We start from the raw sequence: 21,709 nt of genomic DNA, 5'->3' as shown, positions 1-21,709 counted from the left end.
GCTCCGATAGCATGGACATTAACGCTGGCGTTCCGCAAGGTTCTGTGCTATCCCCAACGCTGTTTTTGCTGCACATCAATGACATGTTGTCTATCGATGACATTCATTGCTATGCAGACGACAGTACTGGGGATGACTATTACACAGGCCGTGCCAATATCCCTCGTTTTGTGGTGCTGGAGAGTCGTGAAAAGCTTGTGTCGGACATTGAGAGCACTCTATCCAGAGTTTCGGTGTGGGGTCGGGACAATTTAGTGCGATTCAACCCCACCAAGACACAAGTTTGCGCGTTCACCGCTAAGCGGTAACGCTAATTAATCATAAGGGTTCAAATTATTTATACCAATTCCGTTAACAACACTTCGTGCACCAAAAATGCTGGAAAATGTACGATCCCTGGATATCTATGTCTATAGTATGGTCTATCAATTTCAATGATTATTGTGATCATGCTAACTACTATTCATATTTGCTGTGAAATTGTACTTAATGACGTCAATTTATGTACCTATATTATTTTTCGATACGTAGAATATGATGTTTTGTATTTATTTAGATATAAAATGACTCTATTAAACCTGACCGAATTACCTTTAATAAATATTGTATAATTATTAGAAACTAAACTAGCTATAAACTTAGCGTGTTAGTAAGTTATACATTTATTTTTTTATTTAAGTGTTAAAATTAGAAACAGATTCAAATGGTTACTTTAATAGCCATTTGAATCTGTTTCTAATTTAATAGCACACAAACACTCTTGTTTGCATGGATCAGGTTCGAGTTGCAACTGTGAGCCCCTAGACATAGTAGAACAGCATACATACCTTGGATTAATTATAGATAATAAATTTAACTGGAGTCCGCACATTGACCATGTATGTAAGAGACTAAGAGCCGTATTCAGTAATCTAACAATACTTACAAACAAAATGCCGTATAATACACTCCGCCTAATATACATGGCTATGGCTGACTCTGTAATAAATTATGGGATATCTAGCTATGGTAGAACCCACAAAACTCACCTACAAAGAATATATAACCTACAGGTAAGAATCCTTAAATCCATTGTACCGCTAAAAATCAAATATAAATATAAACATAATTATGAAAAGTTATTTCAGCATTGTAAAATAATGAATGTATATGATAAAGTGAAGCTAGCGATAATATTAGAATATAGACATAAACTGGGAAGTCTGAATAGGTATGATAGGCCAAATAACCTTAGAGTACTGATAAATAAAAAACATTTCAATATACCAAGTAGTAACAACTTTTATGGGCAAAGAGTCTGGTCGAGTTATTTGCCACACATCCTAAATAGTCGTCCTAGACATATAATAGATAACTTAGAAGATAAGCCTCATAAGCTGAAACTAATGTTAAAAAAAGTACTGCATGAACTGATTAAGTAGTTAAGTCAAAAGTAAATATAAAATAGATACACATTATGTTATATAAATTAGATTAAAATATAGTAATAATAACGTCAATGATGTAACTAAAAGAAAACCTCTCACTTAGCTAATAATCTATTATAGTGTAGATTAGGTTAAGTACATAAAAAATATTGTAAAATTTATTTATAATAAACAGTTTAAATTTAAATTTAATTTCTAGGTAGGTAATCATTAGGCATTATAAAACAAAAACATAAATATGTCTCTTCTACATAAAATGGACATATGCATACTTATTAAGATCTAATATTACGTCGATTCTTCTAGAACCTAGATAAAACCTGAAATTACTGCACTACTCCACCTTATCATCCGCCTCTAAATCGGTTTCGTGATGTGGTAACCGACAATGCTAATCATATCCCATGATAATGTGGTTAAGTACATAGTGCTTAAATAGTGGTTAGGATACCCATTGTGTTTTGAATGAGATCCGTTATTACATATTTATTATAAATAACCACATCGTTATAGGTCTACGTCTACCACTTAGGTATCTCGGGCTGTTGGTAAAAGTAGTTGAACGGTAATTTTCTTGTATAGATAAAGATACCTGAGTTTTAGGACTAGTTTATATTACATCTTTGCTTATTTAACATAATACAAATCAGCTTGATACAGTCATGCCTTCTACTAGTCGTAGCTGAGTCCTAACATTCTTACCAATCGCCACAGTTAAATGGTAGGTACTTACCTAAAGGATGTCTGCGCGTGTAGACACAGCTGTTTTGTGAAATGAGAAAACAAAATCGCTGCACTGTATGTGATATTTATATTATTTCTTGCGGTCTAATCACAGGTCTGTATTACTCTGTATTGACTTCTAGTTCTAATTAAAATATGTGGTTAAGGCCTGTTAACGTCATTTTCTGAAATAAACGTTGACTCCATGAGTATCTGAAAATAGAAAGATGAATGAAAGGTCATAGGTATTTTTGCACATATTTAATGCTCACGCACACAAGCATCAAGAAGTAATATATTATGATGATGATTTCACAGATGGTGCCGAATCACTGGGCGCTGGTAGTATTGCTGGTGCAACTGGTGAGATGCAGCGAAAACAACGTCAATATAGGAGGACCTGAGTAAGTTAAATTTAAGTATATAAATATCATTTATCTATCATCATCTTCTTGTACATAACTCGTAAATTGTACACTATTGGGGCCAGGTGACAGTGCGCGTATACAACGACAATATTTGACCGATGAACGCGAAACGCGAGCGAAGCGTCTCCGTTTCAAATTGGGCATAAATGTTTTCCTTTGTCCGGCTGTACCTCTCTACACCGCATTTCTTAACCGATTTCGTAAACTTTCGTAAAGGTTAGATCATTTTGTATGAGTTTTTCTGTCGATTAAGTTTTTGGAAACTTTCATAATGGTGCAGCCATACATCAATTTTGACAAAGCCTTGCGAGGTGTACAGCTCACAGAGATAATAATTTAGTAGGTCCCTATATTTTTGACTTAATAGCAAAATGTGAATCCAATTCAGTCCATATAATGATAAGAACAGAGTTAGTAATAAGAATGATGTTAGCTAATAATACTTAACACCATTTATCTTGGTTAATTTGGATCCTTCACCTATATTAGTGCATACTAATTGTTCGACCGGCCCACAGCTCTTAATTAATGCTAATAAATGCATAACTGAAGTCAACAATATCAGTAACATGTCATATGAATCTCTTGTTATTATATCAATTAAAACTTCGCTCAATCAATTGCAGCTTCGATTACTTTTACGACTTTATGAGCCGTAACACTTCTTCAGAATGTTTTATGTGAGCTAGGAAGACTCGAAAACATGATGTTATAATTACAAGATTCGCAATAGGCAGGTATATTTATTTGCCAAAATGCATAATTTCCGGAATTTATCTTAATCTAACATAATTTTCAATACCAATAATCGGCACCGTCGTGACTATATTAGTGACCGTAGTTCACACGGATCAAATATATAATGTATTTTAGAAAAAGATGACTTCTGTGGAGCATACTATGAAAGTTAAGTTTATTTATAATATAAAATGTCATTCTATGGAACTTGCTATGCAAACAAACCGCCAGTATTGAAATTGTCTCTGAATGATGAATTTACTAGAGACTTTTGTTTACATAGTTAGCAAGTTCCATAGAATGACACTTTAGGTATGTAGCTATATCACATTTTTTCTTATTAGAGTCTCTAGTGCCGAAAAACTGCATTCCGCTTGCAGGAGTGCAGCGTAATTTGTTGTATTACTTAGTGAGAGTGTTATATTGTTCAAATGAATTAGGTTTTAATATATCCTGCTCAAGAACAGGAATTTGCTAACTATGCCGTTGGGTGTATGTTCTTATTCTTACCTACAATGTACATGCAGTTAGCCATTAGCTATTTTTAAACCACTTCCAGCATTAATGACGTACCTACCCAAGTAGCCACATCAAACGTAACAATAGTATCGACCATTGGTCACGATCACGAGTATAGTTACTAAAATAAGTGGCATTAATAGCTTTGTCTGCGAATCGGTGTCAGAAACGTATCGTACTGACCCTTTAGGGGGTCTTAGGAGTCATGGATTCGTGCTGTTCTAATGAGGGTCTATCCATCACATAAATGAACTATTAAATAGTACCTACACTGTCTGTTTTTTCTATCTTCGATATTGTAATATTTATTTATATTTCGAAATTGAAATAACACCTTTTCTTTCTCCACGACGCACTTCGTTTACCTACATGTAAGTAGCCGATAAGTTGTATTTTAAGTTTTTTTTACGTAACTTTGGGAAGGATTTTAACAGAATATTTACCTAAACATGTATGTCACATACAACATGTTTTATCCTATATACTCCGTAAGAAAAAAAATTACGTCAATTTTGGTAAGTTCCAAAGCTAAATATCAACTGATGTTGAAATAGAAATTAAAAAAAATCGTAACCGAGTTAAAGGATTTTAAAAGTTTTTCTTATGGGTGGGTGTGGGAATTCTTCCAAAATTTTTTTTAATATATCATGCATGTTTATCTCCAGGCCAGCATGGGGTTACAAATGCGTGTCAGACGTAGGCTGCCAACGCTCAGACAAGCCCATCACAGCCTCAGAGACCACATTATTCGAGAGCCTGGACTTGTGTCGGACCCTCTGTGGTCGGTTCGGCGGGATCTGGCCCAGGCCGGTCACGGCTGCGCTGAGCATGCAGACAGTGAAGATACATCCCAATTATTTAAGGTAAGAGACTTATAGAATTTATTGCAGAAGGCCACGGCCATAAGAGCACTGCTAGGATATGGATATATTATAGATTGTCGTGTTCCTGTGTGTGAGTTAGGTTTTCAGAACTCACAAAAAGAAATCCTTGTAAGCTTGTATGGACTGTGGTCGGTTCGGCCCGGCCCAGACGGTCACGGCTGCGCTTAGCATGCAGACTGTGAAGATACATCCCAATTATTTGAGGTAAATAATAGATAGAAAACGTTGGATAGGTACCTGATATCTTTATAATAGAATCTGTGACTTTGAGCTATGCTTTAAATTGCATCTATGTATGTCTATATCGGTGATTTCTTTTTAAGCGTTGATTACATTAGGTTTAATTTTAGTTTTGCATTAGTTTCCTAGCTAAAGATAATATGGTCAGTTGTCCATAAGGTCGACTTTTCATTGAATCATAAGTAGGTACTTTAATGTAACACATATGTATATGTATTATTAGTTTACGAGAAAATAAATGTAACGTAAAGTCCTTTGGTCTGGCATTTGATTTTTTCATTAATCATACTCCTCACTATTTGACTTGACTTTATGATGTTTCGCTTTAACTCAAATTTATCGCCGTCGAATGACGAGGGTCAATTAGTATAACCTAAATAATATGTCCGACGCGAAGTATAAAATAATTGTACCTACATACATACCTAAAATAGCTGCGAGAGAGATATGTTATCGGAGAGGAAATTGCATAGTTTCTTGTGTAACATATACACGGTGGGTAAAAAATAACTGCATTCCCGTTACCAGGTAGGTTTTGTGGTTATACTGAGCAACTTTTACTATGGGACCAACCACGAAATCGCGAAAAAAAAATTACCCTCCCATAGAACATGGACCAGCCAAAATGTATGAAACAGCCAATTTTTTTTTCGCGATTTCGGTGTTGATCCCATAGTAAAAGTTGCTCTGTATAATCCCAAAACCTCAACGGCAACGGGAATGCAGTTATTTTTTAGTAACCCTGTAAGTATGCAATACAAATAAATAAATTTATTGATTTCAAGAACGCCGTCTTGGGCGCTGTTGTCATCATGGTTCACGAATAGATTTTCTAGTAAAAAAAATCAGGATATTTCTGTGCATATTTCCCGTGGACCATATATTCGCTGCCTAATGTCTTTATAGGTTATTTCTGTGTTTGGGGATGCTGTTTATGTTTTTATCCTGATTATGAGTCCAACCAAACGTAACTTATTTAACGTAACGTAGATTTTCCTATCCTTTCCTATCGACATGGCGCCCGACATGTAATTTTCTATGACGGCTGATCGGTGATCACGTGGTGCTTTCCATAGAAAACGAAGCGCCGGAAGCTCCGGTCCGTCCTCGGCCCGGTCTAGCGTTTAAACTTAAAGGGTTTAAACTTCGGATGACTTATTGGCAATGTCGATAGGTAAGCCGCGAAATTTCTATATGACCCATCAATGAGATCATCATCTGCTACGAATGTGGATAAATCAGCTTAAGAGATCCCCTGGCGCCAACGAAATCTTTCTCCGTAGGTGATATTCTGGAATACTATTATAGTATTTGTGAATTAAAAATAACTAACCCGAATAAACATTTCAAAAGCACTCATTAATATCAAATAAATTCTAGTATAACCGTGTGGACATCGTTCAAGAGGCTAATAAAAATAATCATAAAACCCGTAAACGTTAAGAGTTATGTGACACGAAATCGTGGATAAATATAATAGGGCAGGTGTCTCCTGGTCGTCTGCGTGGGTTATTCCTGGGTTTTTATTCACACCACGTGAATATCTAGTGCATCACTTCTGTCCAGTATAATATGATCTAATAATAAACTGCTACTGCATTTGATCTCCATGTCAAATTATATTAGTCACAAGCTATGACGATATGTTTCGTGAATTTAGATAGGACCGTCGACCGCGACGCGCGGCGCGTGCGCCGGTGACAATTTGACAAGTGATAGTCACTTTAGGGGCAGTCGTGTGGCTCTGACATAGTAGTGGGTTATTTTCGCTATGATACTACTTTGCTTCGCTATAAAACTACGAGTTTGGGGAATGGGTTATGACGTGGAACGAAAAGTTATTATGACGTCGTTATGGTACTCGTACCTCATAAAAAAACGCTTTGTCAAAGAGCTATCGACGTATGCTGGAAATCTGTGGTTAGGTATAGTTTTATCAGAAACGAAAACTATGTTAAGATATTTAAGAATACATAATATGTGACGTCCCACGGGTAAAGGTACCTTATGGCGGTTGGCGCTTACGCTATTATTAACGCCGCTCCAATATTATTGCGGCGCTATGCGACGTAAGCGCCAGCCGCCATAAGGTACCTTTTTCCGTGGAACGTCACATATTTGTTTAGGTATTGACAATGTTAGGTCAATGTTGAGAACTTCTCAAATGTAGGAGAATAAAAGCGCCATGAAAGAGACAAATTTTGATAATAAGAGTCACTTGCACATTTTGTGTTTTACTATACGATTTGGGTGCTGGTTTTATTATATTGTGGATAAACTGTTTGTTTTTCGTCATCAGTTAATGTGCTGGAGTCAAGATCAAGTTGCACCCTAATCCTCGTTTATCCCACTTCTTCCCTACTTTACACCAACTATTAGTCTAGCGCCTCTCCTATTTACACCACCTACCTATTTTCTACTTTGTGTTGAAGAAAATGTTAAGTATGTTAGATCTATAATCATTTTAATTACAGCAAGTAGGTATAATAATCACGCTGATGATGAGTATCTAATGCAATTAAATTGATATTGATCGGTGTAGGTAATTCCATTGTCGAGCATTTCTTGCGGTATGTTGCATACTTATGCTTAACTTATGTGCCTTGTGCAGGCTTGTGTTGTCTAGAGAGAAGTAGTTTGACTTTGCTTGAAGTCATCTGACGTATCTGGTAACATCGTACCTACGACAGATTTCGGATAAATTTCAGATTCGGGCAAATTCAAGCGAGTTTGCGCAATTTTGCTTGACGTAAAACATTGTGCGGTGTTGCGTGATTTTGCTGGACATGTCAAGCAAAGGCTATGGTAGCCGACATCACTGGCAACTTGTTGCCAGATATGTCAAGCACGCGATGTTGCGAAGTAAACACGATATCACTGATGGCCTAATGCAGCGACACATTTCTCCTTTCGTGGATACCGCGCTTTATGATTCTCAGTACAATGCATAAGCTGTGAATGCCATATGATTTATACAATACTTCCAAGTGTATCAAACGTGGTTTTAACAGCCAGTGCGACTATTAATGCGTCTTTATAGTCATTTTCGATCGTTATTAGCAGGGTCAAAAACATTCTGTGTTCGCGTCTTTCCTGTAGACATACACAAGAGTTAAGGGCTATAAAGGTTAATTTTCTTATTTAACCCTTATCCACGCGAAAAGGTCCTCCTTTTATTTAGAGAACTATGATAAAATCATTACTTACATGCCCACAAGCTGTTAACTATTGCCCACAGGAGAGAAAACTAGCGTGTTCGCGCGAACTGTACATTTTTCTCTTGAAGCCCACAGAAGCCCACAGAAGAGAAAAATGTACAGTTCGCGCGAACACGCTACAGCATCACGATATGAGACGAGACGTAGTAATTAAAATGAAACCATTAGTAAAAGTGTAGGCATCTATGATTTTTATCTGAACCGCATTCTGATATTCAAAATGATTTTTCAAACCTTACATAATTATGTTACCTACCTGTTAGCATTGCAATTCAGCGAGGTAATGCTGCCAGCGTCTACGGCATATTGCCGAGGGGTGCTTTTTTTTATTGTAGTTTAGGTTTAGGGATATGTTACCTATTTAAATGTTTGTAATGATAAAGCAATTTGATAAGATTTAGGCGGTCATTCTCTGAGAATATTTTCATACATTTTGTATAGGTCGCAGACATATTTTTTTAGAATGATCCTTAGAGACCTACTTTAATGCAGTCTAGCGATGTTCAAAGTCAGTTTGAGTTCAAAATCTTGAATTATATATTAAGTATCAAACAAGCAAAAGAGTCACAATTAGTAGAAACAGAATGTGTACGTATGATATTAATTTATTGCTATTGTTATAATATAATGTAAAACATTAATTTAATCGTGTGTATTGTTTATATTAAGAGTGTAGGTATTTACATAGTTGGTGACATGCGCAGCAGCGCAGCATTTGTTTAATAATACTTGTTTATTATGTTACGATTAATCATTGTTTACTTATGACAATTGTTATAGTAAACGATTCAATAAATAAATTCAATGTCGCTTAAGAATGCTACTAAGTATACTACTCTTTGTACTACACATTGTACAGTCAACTGTAAAAATATCGGTGTAGCCAACTTATTCAAAAATATGTCCCATAGTTCTTAATTCGCTAACTTATGAGCTATGGGACATATTTTTGAGATGATTTGTGCACCCATATTTTTACAGTTGACTGTACTAGGTACATGTTCCATCTAGTTAAGTTAGTTCATGTACTTAAGAGGCATTTAATATTAGTGCATACAAACTTAATACCTAGAAACAAAATAATACCATAAGTAAAACATAATAAAATAACTAACCTAAAAACTTAAAAACTAAATCTAAAAATAAATAAAACTAATCTAAAAATAAATAATTACAAACTATCCTGCGGAATGGTGCCGTAGATGCTGGCAGCATTTCCCCGCTGTATCGCAATACTTATTCTTTGTGCGAGGAAGCTGCCAGCTCTACGATCACCAGTGGCGTCTGCTATCCTTTTGGATAAATCCTTAAATAGCGTAGACGCGTTCGGACCCCACGGGCCAAGGGTCTCGACACCGAAAGGTACGAAATCGTATTCGGGGCCGAGACCCTTATATTTGGCCTTTTTTAATTTTTCGGCCGCCTCTGCCGCCGCGCCGGCTTTTGCATTAGTGCCGTGGAGATGAGACGGGGCTAGGGTGTCCACACAGGTGGCGTCCCACACCAGCACCCGCCCCATCTTCCACGGAACCAGTGACATTCCGTCCGGTCTCTTACCATCATCTCTTACAATGCCAGGAGGCTCGAGAAGAGCTGGTACGTTGACGCTGGCAAGAGACCGGCGGAGAATATCGTTAAGCGCGGCGTGTCTAGAGAAGCGGCCGGCGCTCCTTTGGCAGGAGAGCCCGTGGTGTCCGAGGGCGTCGACGTCAGTGCCGCAGGGGCACCTATGTGGAGCACAGATCCGGACGCCGAGTCGCAGGCAGGTCGCAACGCGCAGAGTGTGCGGCTCCAGGAAAGTGCCGGTATGCACCGACGGAAAGGCGTGCAGCCAGGCGCCGGACTCCCTGGAACCGGCTGCTAGCAGTCTGGCGCGTGCAGAACCTGTGCTGCGGCTTAGAAGACAGTCATAAATAATTTTGCATTGTATGTCGTCCCAAGCCCTTTGCGAATTTAGATTTTCGGGAAAATCCTTACCCGGGCAGGCGATGGACCAGGCGTTTTTAGACTCCGTTAAGCCAGTAATCTCATAGTTTGGAGGACAGGCCCTCAGGATTTTTCCTATGAGAGTTGCTGAACTATGAACGGAAGATAAAAACGCCGGTGTAGACACACTTGAAATTTTGCGGATCCCTAACCCACCGTGGCGAATGGGAAGGGATGCTTGGGTCCAGGACTCTTCGCTAAACTGCAAGTTCAAAATAGATTCCAAATTAGTTTTTATCAAGTCGTCCAGAGGAGTTAATAAATTTAGAAATTTTGTAAAAGGGCAGCAGCGAAGTACATACATTAATTTTGGTACGAAAAGGCAGAATTTGATAATACATAAAGCGAAATGCGGACTAATTTCGAGAAGACGACTTTCATAAGTTTGAAATTTAGAGGTAGTATCGCATGCGAATTTCGAATAGGATTCTTCAAAGATAGGAGACCCAAGGAGGCAAAGAGAGTCTTTGTCTGTTATTTTAATGTTTGGTGTAAGCAGATCAAATTTTGGTTTTATATTCGAAAAATTTAAAGAGGTGTTGTTAATAAAAAGTTCACACTTGCTATAGTTTAATTCTAGACCAATTGTTTCAAATTTTGATTTGATAGTTGAGAGATCTGACAGTACTGATTCGAGGTCGCCTCCCAGGGTTCCGTCGTCTAAGTACCAGACGTTAAATTTAGATTTTAGTTTTTGAATAATTGGATTAATAGCCAAACTGAATATTGCCGGCCCGAGAGGATCACCTTGCTGACAACCGACTTCAGAAGATAATACATTTTCACGGTAGATCAAATTTGTAGGGTCAGCATAACAATGCAGGAGATAGTTGTAGATTTCGGGGATATTGTTCTTTATTTCAGTCAGCAAGGTGTCCCTGTTTACTGAGTTAAAGGCGTTCCGAACATCAATTTTGACCAGCACATCACAGGGTGAATTTGAGAGGTAAGTACGTAAGGCATGGACGGCTGCCTCACAACCTCCTTTTATACCGAAACCGAGCTGAACAGGTTCGAAAAGTGGTTTTAATTTGGAAATTATATACCTGACTGCAATTTTGGAGGCGAGACGTCTTAAAGTAGAGCCAACGGCAATCGGTCTCACCCCTCCGTCCTTTTTGGTGAGTGCGATGAGATTAGTTAGTTTAGTTAACATAGGTAATTGTTTATGTATTTAGATACAGTATGATAAACCAATTTATTTCCAGTTTAATGCCACCAAATCATTGACGTCTTTTCATTTGGTTTGGTCTTCCAAAACTTGGCAAATAAGCACTCAAATTTACAAGAAAATTACTACCTACATGAAGTTAGCCGTAATCGTAACAACCTCTAGATAAAAGGAGGCCTTTGACATGTATTATCTTTCCGATAACATTTAAATGCACACAACTGAGATTTCTTCGAATCGATCGTAACATTTGTAACTGATTCGTGTGTATATCGATTCTAGTAAAGGGCACGCGCTGGGCGCAATCCAAGAGGACTCGGCTAAATATAGACAGTAAACAAAAACAACTGCGGCTAACCTCGCATTAGTCATAGCCAAGCCATTATAGCCTTTAAACCTCTGCATTAAGAAATACCATGAAATAAGATATCGCATGACGGACGTTACAAGTCGAAGTGACGAATTATTGGCAGAAGATTAAAGAGTCGTAAAGTCAGATTAACTAGCGATTTAATACCAGATAATCTTGAGTTGGTAAATACTCGAGACTTGAGTGTTTAGAATTTAGAATCGCAGTTATTAAGTCTATGACTTCATAAAAACACGATGTAAGTGGTCTTTAGAGGATACTTACTCGTTGTTATCTCATTCTTGTGGATCCTATCAACAAATCTAAGTTTCAATCATCAATACAGCGTTCAACTTACAACCTATAAGAATTTTTAGAAACTATTCGGTTTAAACACGCATAATCTACGTATACCTACTGAAAACATAGTGGACTTACCCAAGATGGAAAATAGATTAGATACTATACGATAAAGTCAAATACTTATCCATCCGCTTCCAAATTTAGATTCTTTGTAAAAAAAAACGAAGTTATCTGTGAGTGGGTTTTTACACTACACAAATAGGTACATGCAAGTGCCTACAATTAAATAGGTATTGAAAAACTATGTTCTGTGCATTTAGCACTAGTTTTTTTATCAGATCAGAAGACATCGTAAATTTTATAGCATTTTTGGTGCAGCGGAGTGGTGTTAACGGAATTGGTATAGATAATTCCAACTGAAATGGTAAATTCAGGTTAATATTAACGTAATTAACGCTGGTTAATCATTGGGGTTGAAATTGTTTATACCAATTCCGTTAACACCACTCCGCTGCATCGAAAATGCTATAACATTTACGATGTCTGCAGATCAGTATCCATAGTTCCTAGCACTAACATCTCTGACTGCTCATAAATTAAAATATTTTTTTTCTAACACAAGCCAGTAATATGGACTGATAAAATAAGGTATCGAATATACCTTAGTACTTACCTCATTACGTTTACCTACCTTGTATTAGGTAAATTACTGAAAAAGACGAATTCAGATATTCCTGAGCTAGGTATTTAAAGGTGAAATCGCGTAACAGATGTCGCCACGACGTCAGGCAAAGCGAGCGATGTCGTGCGATGTAGTGCCTATATTGTTTCAGAAAATCCCTGTTTTTATGCCATAACATCATAAAATAAGGAAAGGAAAATCAACACCGAAATACCTATCTCTCTGACCCAAGCCAAAGATTTATTACAAAAAGTCAGTGACCTTACACTACACATATAATTAAATATTTATTTTACAAATCTCGCAAATTTGTTGATCGTTCGGTGAACGACCGATGATCCATGGGTTAACGGTATTGCGACCCACGGTCAGGTGTGCCCCGTCGTGTTATAACTATTATTCACAAAACATTGAACACTTAAAATGTGTCGTGTCTTGTCCAAGTATTAATTTGATCCTAGGAAAAAATATGTTTGGATCCCGTCGTGTTCGTTTCATATTTGGTGCTGAATACTAAGCTTAAAATAAGCAACTAATATAAGCAAATACCTACTAAGCACATAAAATGTCATCCTCATCACCATGTCACTTTAAAATTGCGAGGTCCAATTCTTCGCAGATAAGTTTCACAGAAAGCGACCAAAACGTTTTTCAAAATCTTTGCATCATAAACATTTGATTATGGTCAAACAAATACCTAAACTATTTTGTTTTAATTTTTCACTATACTTATCAAATAATTACCTCAGAGCAATCTGCGGACGGAACCTCAAACGCCTATTTTCTCGAGTTGTAATATAAAAGAATTATCGATTCTCAGTGACTAACGTGATTTACTACAATCGTGACCAAATTGATTTAAAATGCTATAAATATTTTATGGGATTACAAATAACGAACATTTATTTTATATGTAGAATTAATGCGTGAAGTAAAATGTATCGTATCTAAATGCGACTTATCAACTTGTTTCCGTTCCACATACATATCATAGGTACCTACTTGGAAATATTTCATATCAGATATGTAGGTAGAATTATATTTTCAAAAGATAGAGCAATTATGATGCTCAGGGGCCCGTTTCTCTAAAGCTTGTAACTTGAAATTCTAGTGGAAGTCCCTTTCTAACAAAAGCTGTCAAAAAGTGACATCCGCTTGTACCTATTACAAGTTACAAACTTTTGAGAAACGGGCCTCTGTGCCCTGTTTATCAAAAGCTTGTATCTTGTAATACAAGTGGAAGTTCCTTTTTGACAGCTTTTGTTAGAAAGGGACATCCACTTGTATTACAAGTTACAAGCTTTTGAGAAACAGGACACTGGTGTCAATTACCGATTTATCTGCCTTATTAAAATTACCTTAGAAAAAAAAACCACATTAACAATGAATGAATAACCATTTAATGCTTACTTCTAACAATAGTATTTTGCGACGTAGAAGAAATGCATAGTTATTTAATGATCCTCTTAAGGCTGTGTTTCTACCAGAGATTGGCGAGGATGCGAGGATTTAAGAACCAATAGAATATTGCCCACTTGAGCTGCGCTAAGCGAGGGTAGGTAAATGAAGTAATTCTTTTGGTTCTTAACCCGTGGAGCGCCCTACTGTCACACGTATGATGGTAATTCGTATAGGAGATCCATACTATGGTAATTTCGGGGCGCTCCACGGGTTAATAAACACATCCCTTGCTTCACATCCTCGGACATCTCTGGTGGAAACGCACTTTCGGTACTTCGACAAATACCTACTCCAACTGACCAAAAGCTTTCTTTGACAGGTTTGACCTCATCGACGTGCCGGCCGAGACCCGTCCTATCCTAGTGAAAATGACCCACGTGGTCACCGCAAACCTGATGGCGGAATGTGGCGGCAACGTCACAGAGGTTGTGCACACCCCGGTGGTTGTCTACACGTCAGTAAAGTCCGCGGACACGAGTCTCACGTGGACCACGGATGAGCAGTATGCTTTGGATGTCCAGATAAAGGGTTAGTTTCTTGCAATATCATGCTTTTAATTTAGATATTATTTATATACAAGAAATAAATTAATTTAGAACTAAAGCTTAAAACCTAAGTGGATAAACTAAAGCTAACCAAATATATAAAAAAAAAACAATTGCTTCCGGCATAGACCCTGGGATACTAATATGTACTAGCGGTGTTACCTTAGACTCAATTTATATTCTGTTGAAGATCACGGCCATTTTTCGCCAGAATTAGCAATCGTAGATTATACAAGTATCTATTAACATTTATTAATGATCAAAATGAAATATCGTGGATCGTGTCAATGGCATCGACGATGCACTTATAAATTAAAGTTGAACAAACTTGCAGATCACGATCTTCGGTTTATCATTGTCGGACTCTTGACCGGTCAACAGGTTTCTTGGTATATTCACAAAAAACTGCCCAATCATTTATGTAATCTTCTGCATAATTATTGAGTAGGTATACCTACTGGTGGTCTAGCGGTAAAGCGTGCGGGTTTCAGATCGGTTAACTCCCGGATCGTACCTACCAATGAGTAGTCGCTTCTCGGCGAAGGAAAACATTGTGAGGAAACCGGAATCCCTAATAAGATTTAGGTTCCCCTCTGATGGGTTGGCAGGTCAAATGGTTGTTGCTTTTGTATTAACCCAATTCCTACACCAATTAATGGATTCGGTTGCCAAAAGCTTACCCCGGGCTTCTTTATGATTTAACCGGGAAACCGCTAAGGCCCACTTGCACAATTCCATTAATCCGGGGTTAACCGGTTAAACTTGGTGTTACCATGGTTACCAGTACCTACAATTTGACACTGGGTTAACAGTTTAACCGCGTAACCCCGGGTTAGTGGGATGGTGCACGTGGGCCTAAGAAGCTGACGAGCAATATTGATGCTATATATTTGTCGTACATACGCTTTTCAGAAGATACAGTCGCCGTCCACATATTCGCGGAAACCATCTACGGCGCTCGCCACGCGCTTGAAACCTTCACCCAATTAGTCGCATCAGACCGTCCCGACTTTCCCGGACACACCCGCTGCGGGCTCCGTCTGGTCTCCGGCGCTAAAGTCCGGGACAGACCCGTCTACAAACATAGAGGCCTGACCCTGGATACTTCTAGAAACTTCATACCGCTGAGGGATATAAAGAGGACGCTGGATGGCATGGCAGCGACGAAGATGAATGTTTTCCATTGGCATGTGACGGATTCACATAGCTTCCCGTTGGAGTCGACACGTGTACCGCAATTTACAAGGTATCTTTGTCTTCATTGTAAATAATGTTACTTATTGGGCTAATTATAATATACCTATTGGGTGGTTTTCAACCCATTGGAAGAACTTGCTTCTCCTGATCAAATTGTGAGTAGAAGAGAGAGAAAGCCAACCTTAAGGAATTCAGACCAAAAGCTAATTTTGGGCATATGTGGACTAAAAGAAAATTAGCGTCCTCGGCACCATGCCAAAGGGGCCCAATTTCTTGGACGTATTTTAATTTAATTTTCATTTTTAGTTTTAATTTAGTTTTATTTTATACATTAAGTTAGTTTATTTTTCTTTTTAATGTTTGTATCTACCTTATAAATAAACATTTACCCTATAACACAAAAAAAAAGAAAAGGAGACAAGATAAGTCTTTCTCTTCAAAACATCTTTTTCCCTCATGTAACTTTGTTTCCAGATTTGGTGCTTATTCAGACTCCGAAGTATACACAAGAGAAGAAGTAAAAGATTTGATAGAGTACGCTAAAGTGCGGGGCATACGCGTCGTCATCGAAATCGACGCGCCTGCACACGCCGGCAACGGCTGGCAGTGGGGCAAGGTAAATACTACCCTATCTTATACTAAGTAAGGTTCAGAATAAATTGGATTATTGACATAAATGGAGATACTGTTAAGGTGCTAATTATACGAGTTACGTTTGATTGAAAGCGTTGATTGATTAAAGGTGAAAATATGGAATGTTTTGGAAGCCATAACAAAGATTGCTTAGTTCAAAAGATTTCGTTTCCTGTTTATTTCAAAGCCGAATTAATGAATTAGCCAAGCCGTAGCCGTTTGTTAAGTTTTCTCTCTAAATTCGGGGAATCTGTTTTAAAAAAACTGTGGGTACCTACTTATTATTTTAGCGCGATTTTGGTTGACTCAGTGATATGACCTAAGATAAATAGTCACATGATTTACATTATAACATTTATGCTGCTTTTTCCAATTACCATATTATTTAATATCTAACTAGTCAGACTCGACTGATCATCCGTCATATTAAATAATTAGTATGTAATTACTAAATATAAATTAAATATATTTCAGCAAGCCGGCTACGGGGACCTAGCTGTATGTGTGAACGAGAAGAATTGGCGGATGCTTTGCATCCAGCCGCCTTGTGGGCAACTCAACCCAGCCAACCCTGCGATGTACCGAGTGCTTAAAGATTTGTACAGAGACATCGCAGAAGTGCTGCCCAGGCCTGCTTTATTCCACATGGGAGGTGATGAGGTGAGTTTTCGTATGTCCGCTTTCGGGCAGTGGCGTATTTTAAGATTTGGTGCCCTAGAACTGACAAGACATCTCCAGGCGCCAGGACAATCTCCCCCTTGACTCTAGTGTAAATTAATACCGGGACTATCCCCATAGTGGTCTGAATTACGCACACAGAAATGAAACTTCTTATCTGCGCGCTACCCCATGCAACTCTTTACTGATGACATCTGTCAGAACTAACAGTCAATGTTTTTATAAGTTTTGAATAAAATGATTAAGTATTCTTGCAAATAGATGAATTAAATTAAGATGATATTTTTGAATATTGATTGAATGTTATTTTGTTTATTGTTGAGCTTAACTACTGAATAGTTTGTAATAATATAAATTTCCAACCCAGAACACGACCTGGTTTTCCTTTAACCAGGCGTGGCTCACGCCGCGATTTTGTCGCTTTGCAACAGGTACATCCGTTCCACACCAATTTTGGTGGCTAGCCATAAGCCGCGCGTGGCGCTGTCGCCACCTAGCGGCCATATCTGTCCTGATCGTAACAGACGCGTTTTGTTAGAGAGTGAGTCTTCTGTACCTAGTACTATTATTTATTCTGTGCTTTAACATAGTAATCTCCCAATTGCAGGTATATTTCGGCTGCTGGAACTCTTCAGAACAGATAGTGAGCTACATGAGAGATAAAGGTTTCGAGATAAACGCAGATGGTTTCATTCGCCTCTGGGCAGAGTTCCACGCCCAAGCTCTACAGATTTGGGACGAACAGCTTAAAGAAGCCACTGGTGAAGACAAGCAGCCAGTCATGCTGTGGTCTTCTGAGCTAACTGACCCGCAGAGGATACAGAGATATTTGGACAAAGAGAGGTAGGGTCACATTCTGTTTTTGACTGTCTTTTTAGGTGAGGATTCGAAGAATATGGAATATCGCTTAGGTTTTGGGTTGAAATCTGTAGTCGCGTCTTCTATTAGATTCAACAGTCTCTTCAATAATAGTGGAGGGGTTAATTTGCCTTTGGGTTCAGTCACACGCGCTAGCCCCCACAGACATGGTGCAAGAAGCTAAAGAAAGCCTAGGAATTCTTTCGGATTCACCAACGCTTTGAGGATATAAAGAAATCTGGAGAAGTAAAAGTAGATTCAAGGACCATTCTGTCTTTTTGGCATAATCTAAAACAAATGGGGATAGGTTTCTTACATGACTATTTGTCATCGCACTTTGTACTCTTAAGAATAACATTACGTATTGTTATTATTCCGTATACAGTATACACATGGAACCGCCGTGACCCTGGAGTGGAGCTAATTTTAGACTCATTAGCTCATGCATTACTCGTTGAAACCGTTTCAACTCTTTGCCATATGGAGTAATTAACATGTTACAGATAGAATAATTAGCGTTAATGGGTTTAACTGCTGTACGCATTATTTTAACGTTGCTCTGAATATTTACGTGTCATAATTTTTTTTTGGTACCGACTTATTTCTTAATATTTTTTTTGAACTATAAAGCACTACACTATACGTTTTCTACGCAAGACACTTACTTTAGATACAAAAGTTTTAGCTTTTCCCGCTCAATTCTCTCTAGCAGGAGATCTAAGGTCCACCACCTTGCATTTTGGAGACAAAGCAAACCGCTTGGAACAGGTGTTCCTGGGGGTGATCTGAGCTGATTAAGCCCGGTTGCCAAGAGGTTCCCCCCAGCAGGTGGGCAGGGGACGGGGGGTAAAAGTGCCTCCGGCGCGCCTCACTCTAAGCTTTATATCTGCATACATCTCGCAACTATATCAAGTTTGGTGTCTTTTTCGTGTAATTCGAGGATGAAGAATTCAGTTCTGTGACTAAATTTTCACTCACCCATACAAAAAAATCAAGAAATTCAAAATTCAAAAAAAATCTTTTAATTTTTTTTTTCGTAAATCCTCTAAAAAATTTTAACTATGAGGATTTGCTCTAGAAAAAAAATACCTGTGAATAGCCCAATTATCCTACTATACAGAATAGTAAACTTGTCAAACATTTTTTTTCATAACTCTGTTAAAAAAAATGTTTATTGTCGCGCGGCGTACCTGCTTTGTAAGAGCGGTATGCAGCGTTTAGGATTTTTAAGCATGTTTAGATGATTTCTGATAAGTTGTTATTCTTCTGGTTGTAAATTACATTAATAAATTACTTCTGGAAGTGATATATATACAAATATAAATTAAATATATAAATAAAGATATTGGGAAAACTTTCGCCAACAGAGTTAAGTATTATAAATGTGATAAAATTAACATTATTATTTGCATGTCTTTTCCATATCTCGGGACCATGGGGTCCCGGACCTTTGGGAGGCGTACGTGGGGACGAAGCCAACAGCGCAGAGGCCCTTTAAGGCACGTTAATCTAAAAGCAAGGGATACATGTGGTGGATACTATCCCCGAACGCACAATGTGATACATCCGGAGATGGTCCCCGCCAGGTGCAAAGACTATTACAGTGCAGCACTTTTGTGCTGCGATGGGAACTAAGGTCATGGGCTATAGATTTGAAAGTTGGATGGACTGGATAATGGGCTATGGGAGAGACTAGCGGACACCTGCCGTGACAATCAGTCTCAAAATTGTAAATGACAGGTGGTGACTCGCCAACTCATTGAGTGGGCCCCGCAATGGCCGCACGCACAGTGCGACAACAGGGCAACACATTGGAGTGGCGGTGAGGTTGTCGAGAGGTGAGTCTGCAGTAGCCAGATCCCGGTAATCCGTTCAGCAGGCTGCCGGCGTTATGACATTTTACACTTCCAACCTGGAGCATAGGTCCCGCTCTTGCGACTCCATTCTGGCCGGCCAATCAAGGCAAGCACAGAGGCGAGGGACAGATGACAAGGCCCTCTGGAATAGGGGTCCGCGGTGTCGTCACTCACCGTCAGCTCGCCACAAGCTGCCCCCGCGGGACATTATTATTATTATTGTGGTGTTGTGGGCCTTTGAGTGTCGCATTGACCAGCATTGATCTATTGTGACGGCCCTTTAAGTTCATTACTAATGCCCGTTGCATCCAGAAAGTTCCAGATTCTTTAGGCCGTAATGTTTTGTACCTCATAGGGTTGCACTACGTGTCGCCCTAGGTAGGTACTTCTTTTTGACATTAGTAGTCCACAAGAACAGAGAATGTGCATTGCAGTCTCCTCTGACTCCTGACAGAACCTGCATGTCGCATCTTGTTTCTTGCCAATTTGAAACATATATGTTTGTTCAACTTGCAGTGTCCAGTCAGTATTCTGGTCACCGCGCAGGTTTTGTGCCTTTTGAGTCTTAAAAGCTCCTTAGCTGTTTTGCTGTTGAACCCTTTGATCAGAGCTTTCGAGTGTTCTTGTCCTTTAACGAACTTCCACCAATCGATTGCTCTCGTTTTTTCTAAGTTGCTGAGCAGAGAATATGCATCTCGTTTTGTGCTTCCACAGAAGGGTTCTGGGCCGACCAGGGGTGTGTCTGCGCCCTTTCTAGCAAGTTTGTCCGCTTCTTCGTTTCCGTTAATGTCGGAGTGCCCTGGTACCCATCTAAGTGTAACTTTGTTGGAGTAAACCAGTCTAGTCTGAGTAGTCTGTCTAGTAGTCTGAGTTGATGTAGATAAGCTGGTGTCTTAGGTTTCTATCCAGGTTGATCTCCGCACATTTGTTGACGGCGAAGACTTCTGCCTGGAAGATTGAGGCCAATGTGCCCATGCTGACGCTAGCTCTGAGTTTATAGATCTCTCACCATAGATCCCACATCCTACATCATTGCCTTTCTTGGAAGCATCTGTATACCAGATGTGGCTTCCCTCTTCGACGTACATTTGGTTGTTGATCCATTTGTCTCTAGGAGGTATTTCTACTGTGTACAGTTTGGTGAGATGACATTCGGTGTGAGCGTCATCAGTGGGCATGCTAAGGCCTCTATTCACAAAAACCCAGGCCTTTAGATTGGTTAATGCCTGAGAGCGCCATTTTGGCCTGTTTAGCGTGCATATTCTGTAGACGCACTGCTTGGCCTCCTTTTGCACCTGCAAGTGGAGTGGTATGATGTCCAGCAGTGCATCTAGGGCCGCTCCCGGTGTCGAGGAATAGGCGCCTGTTACTGTTAAACAAGCCGTGCGTTGCAGTCTGTTTAGAGTGTCTATTGCTGTCTTTTGGCTGGTTTTGTTACACCAGACTGCGGAGGCTTAGGTGACAATTGGCCTCACTACCGCTGTGTACACCGTGTTTTTTTTGATTTCCGTTAATTTCAAGGGTGCATTCCTGAGCTTAAATCAAGTAACTTTCTCAAAGACACCGATGTTCTAATTAAGTCCATTTCGGAGATAATCCATAATTTATTTTTTTCCTATAAGGCCTCTACAAGCGTGTACACTTGCCTTAGGGCCGGCTTACATATTGATTAGTGTTTAGAATAAGTTCATACATTTGCTACTAAACTTAAGTACAATCTCGGTCGATTGATGTACGAAATGACATTGATATGTCACAGATTTCAATTGTTTGGTTGAGTTAAATGTAATGCCCGTGTTACAACAACGCTATA

At 38.8% G+C, this 21,709-nt stretch overlaps 1 protein-coding gene across 2 annotated transcripts in view; it reads left to right on the top strand.

Moving 5' to 3' along the window:
• Window positions 1–21,709, top strand: part of LOC134795585 (chitooligosaccharidolytic beta-N-acetylglucosaminidase) — a 49,255-nt gene that overhangs the window by 21,732 nt on the left and 5,814 nt on the right. The window contains exons 2-8 of one of the 2 annotated variants that reach the window (XM_063767477.1): window positions 2,469–2,554; window positions 4,501–4,698; window positions 14,449–14,657; window positions 15,587–15,920; window positions 16,346–16,487; window positions 16,979–17,164; window positions 17,790–18,025. In XM_063767477.1, the coding sequence (XP_063623547.1) occupies window positions 2,469–2,554; window positions 4,501–4,698; window positions 14,449–14,657; window positions 15,587–15,920; window positions 16,346–16,487; window positions 16,979–17,164; window positions 17,790–18,025 (1,391 nt within the window). Of the gene's footprint in view, window positions 1–2,468; window positions 2,555–4,500; window positions 4,699–4,857; window positions 4,924–14,448; window positions 14,658–15,586; window positions 15,921–16,345; window positions 16,488–16,978; window positions 17,165–17,789; window positions 18,026–21,709 lie in introns of those variants that run through there. The other variant, XM_063767478.1, reaches the window with a different exon arrangement.

This window comes from Cydia splendana, chromosome 12 (genome assembly GCF_910591565.1).
Source record: "Cydia splendana chromosome 12, ilCydSple1.2, whole genome shotgun sequence".
NCBI classification, from domain to species: Eukaryota; Metazoa; Arthropoda; class Insecta; order Lepidoptera; family Tortricidae; genus Cydia; species Cydia splendana.
This window is presented reverse-complemented; position numbering and strand designations above follow the sequence as displayed.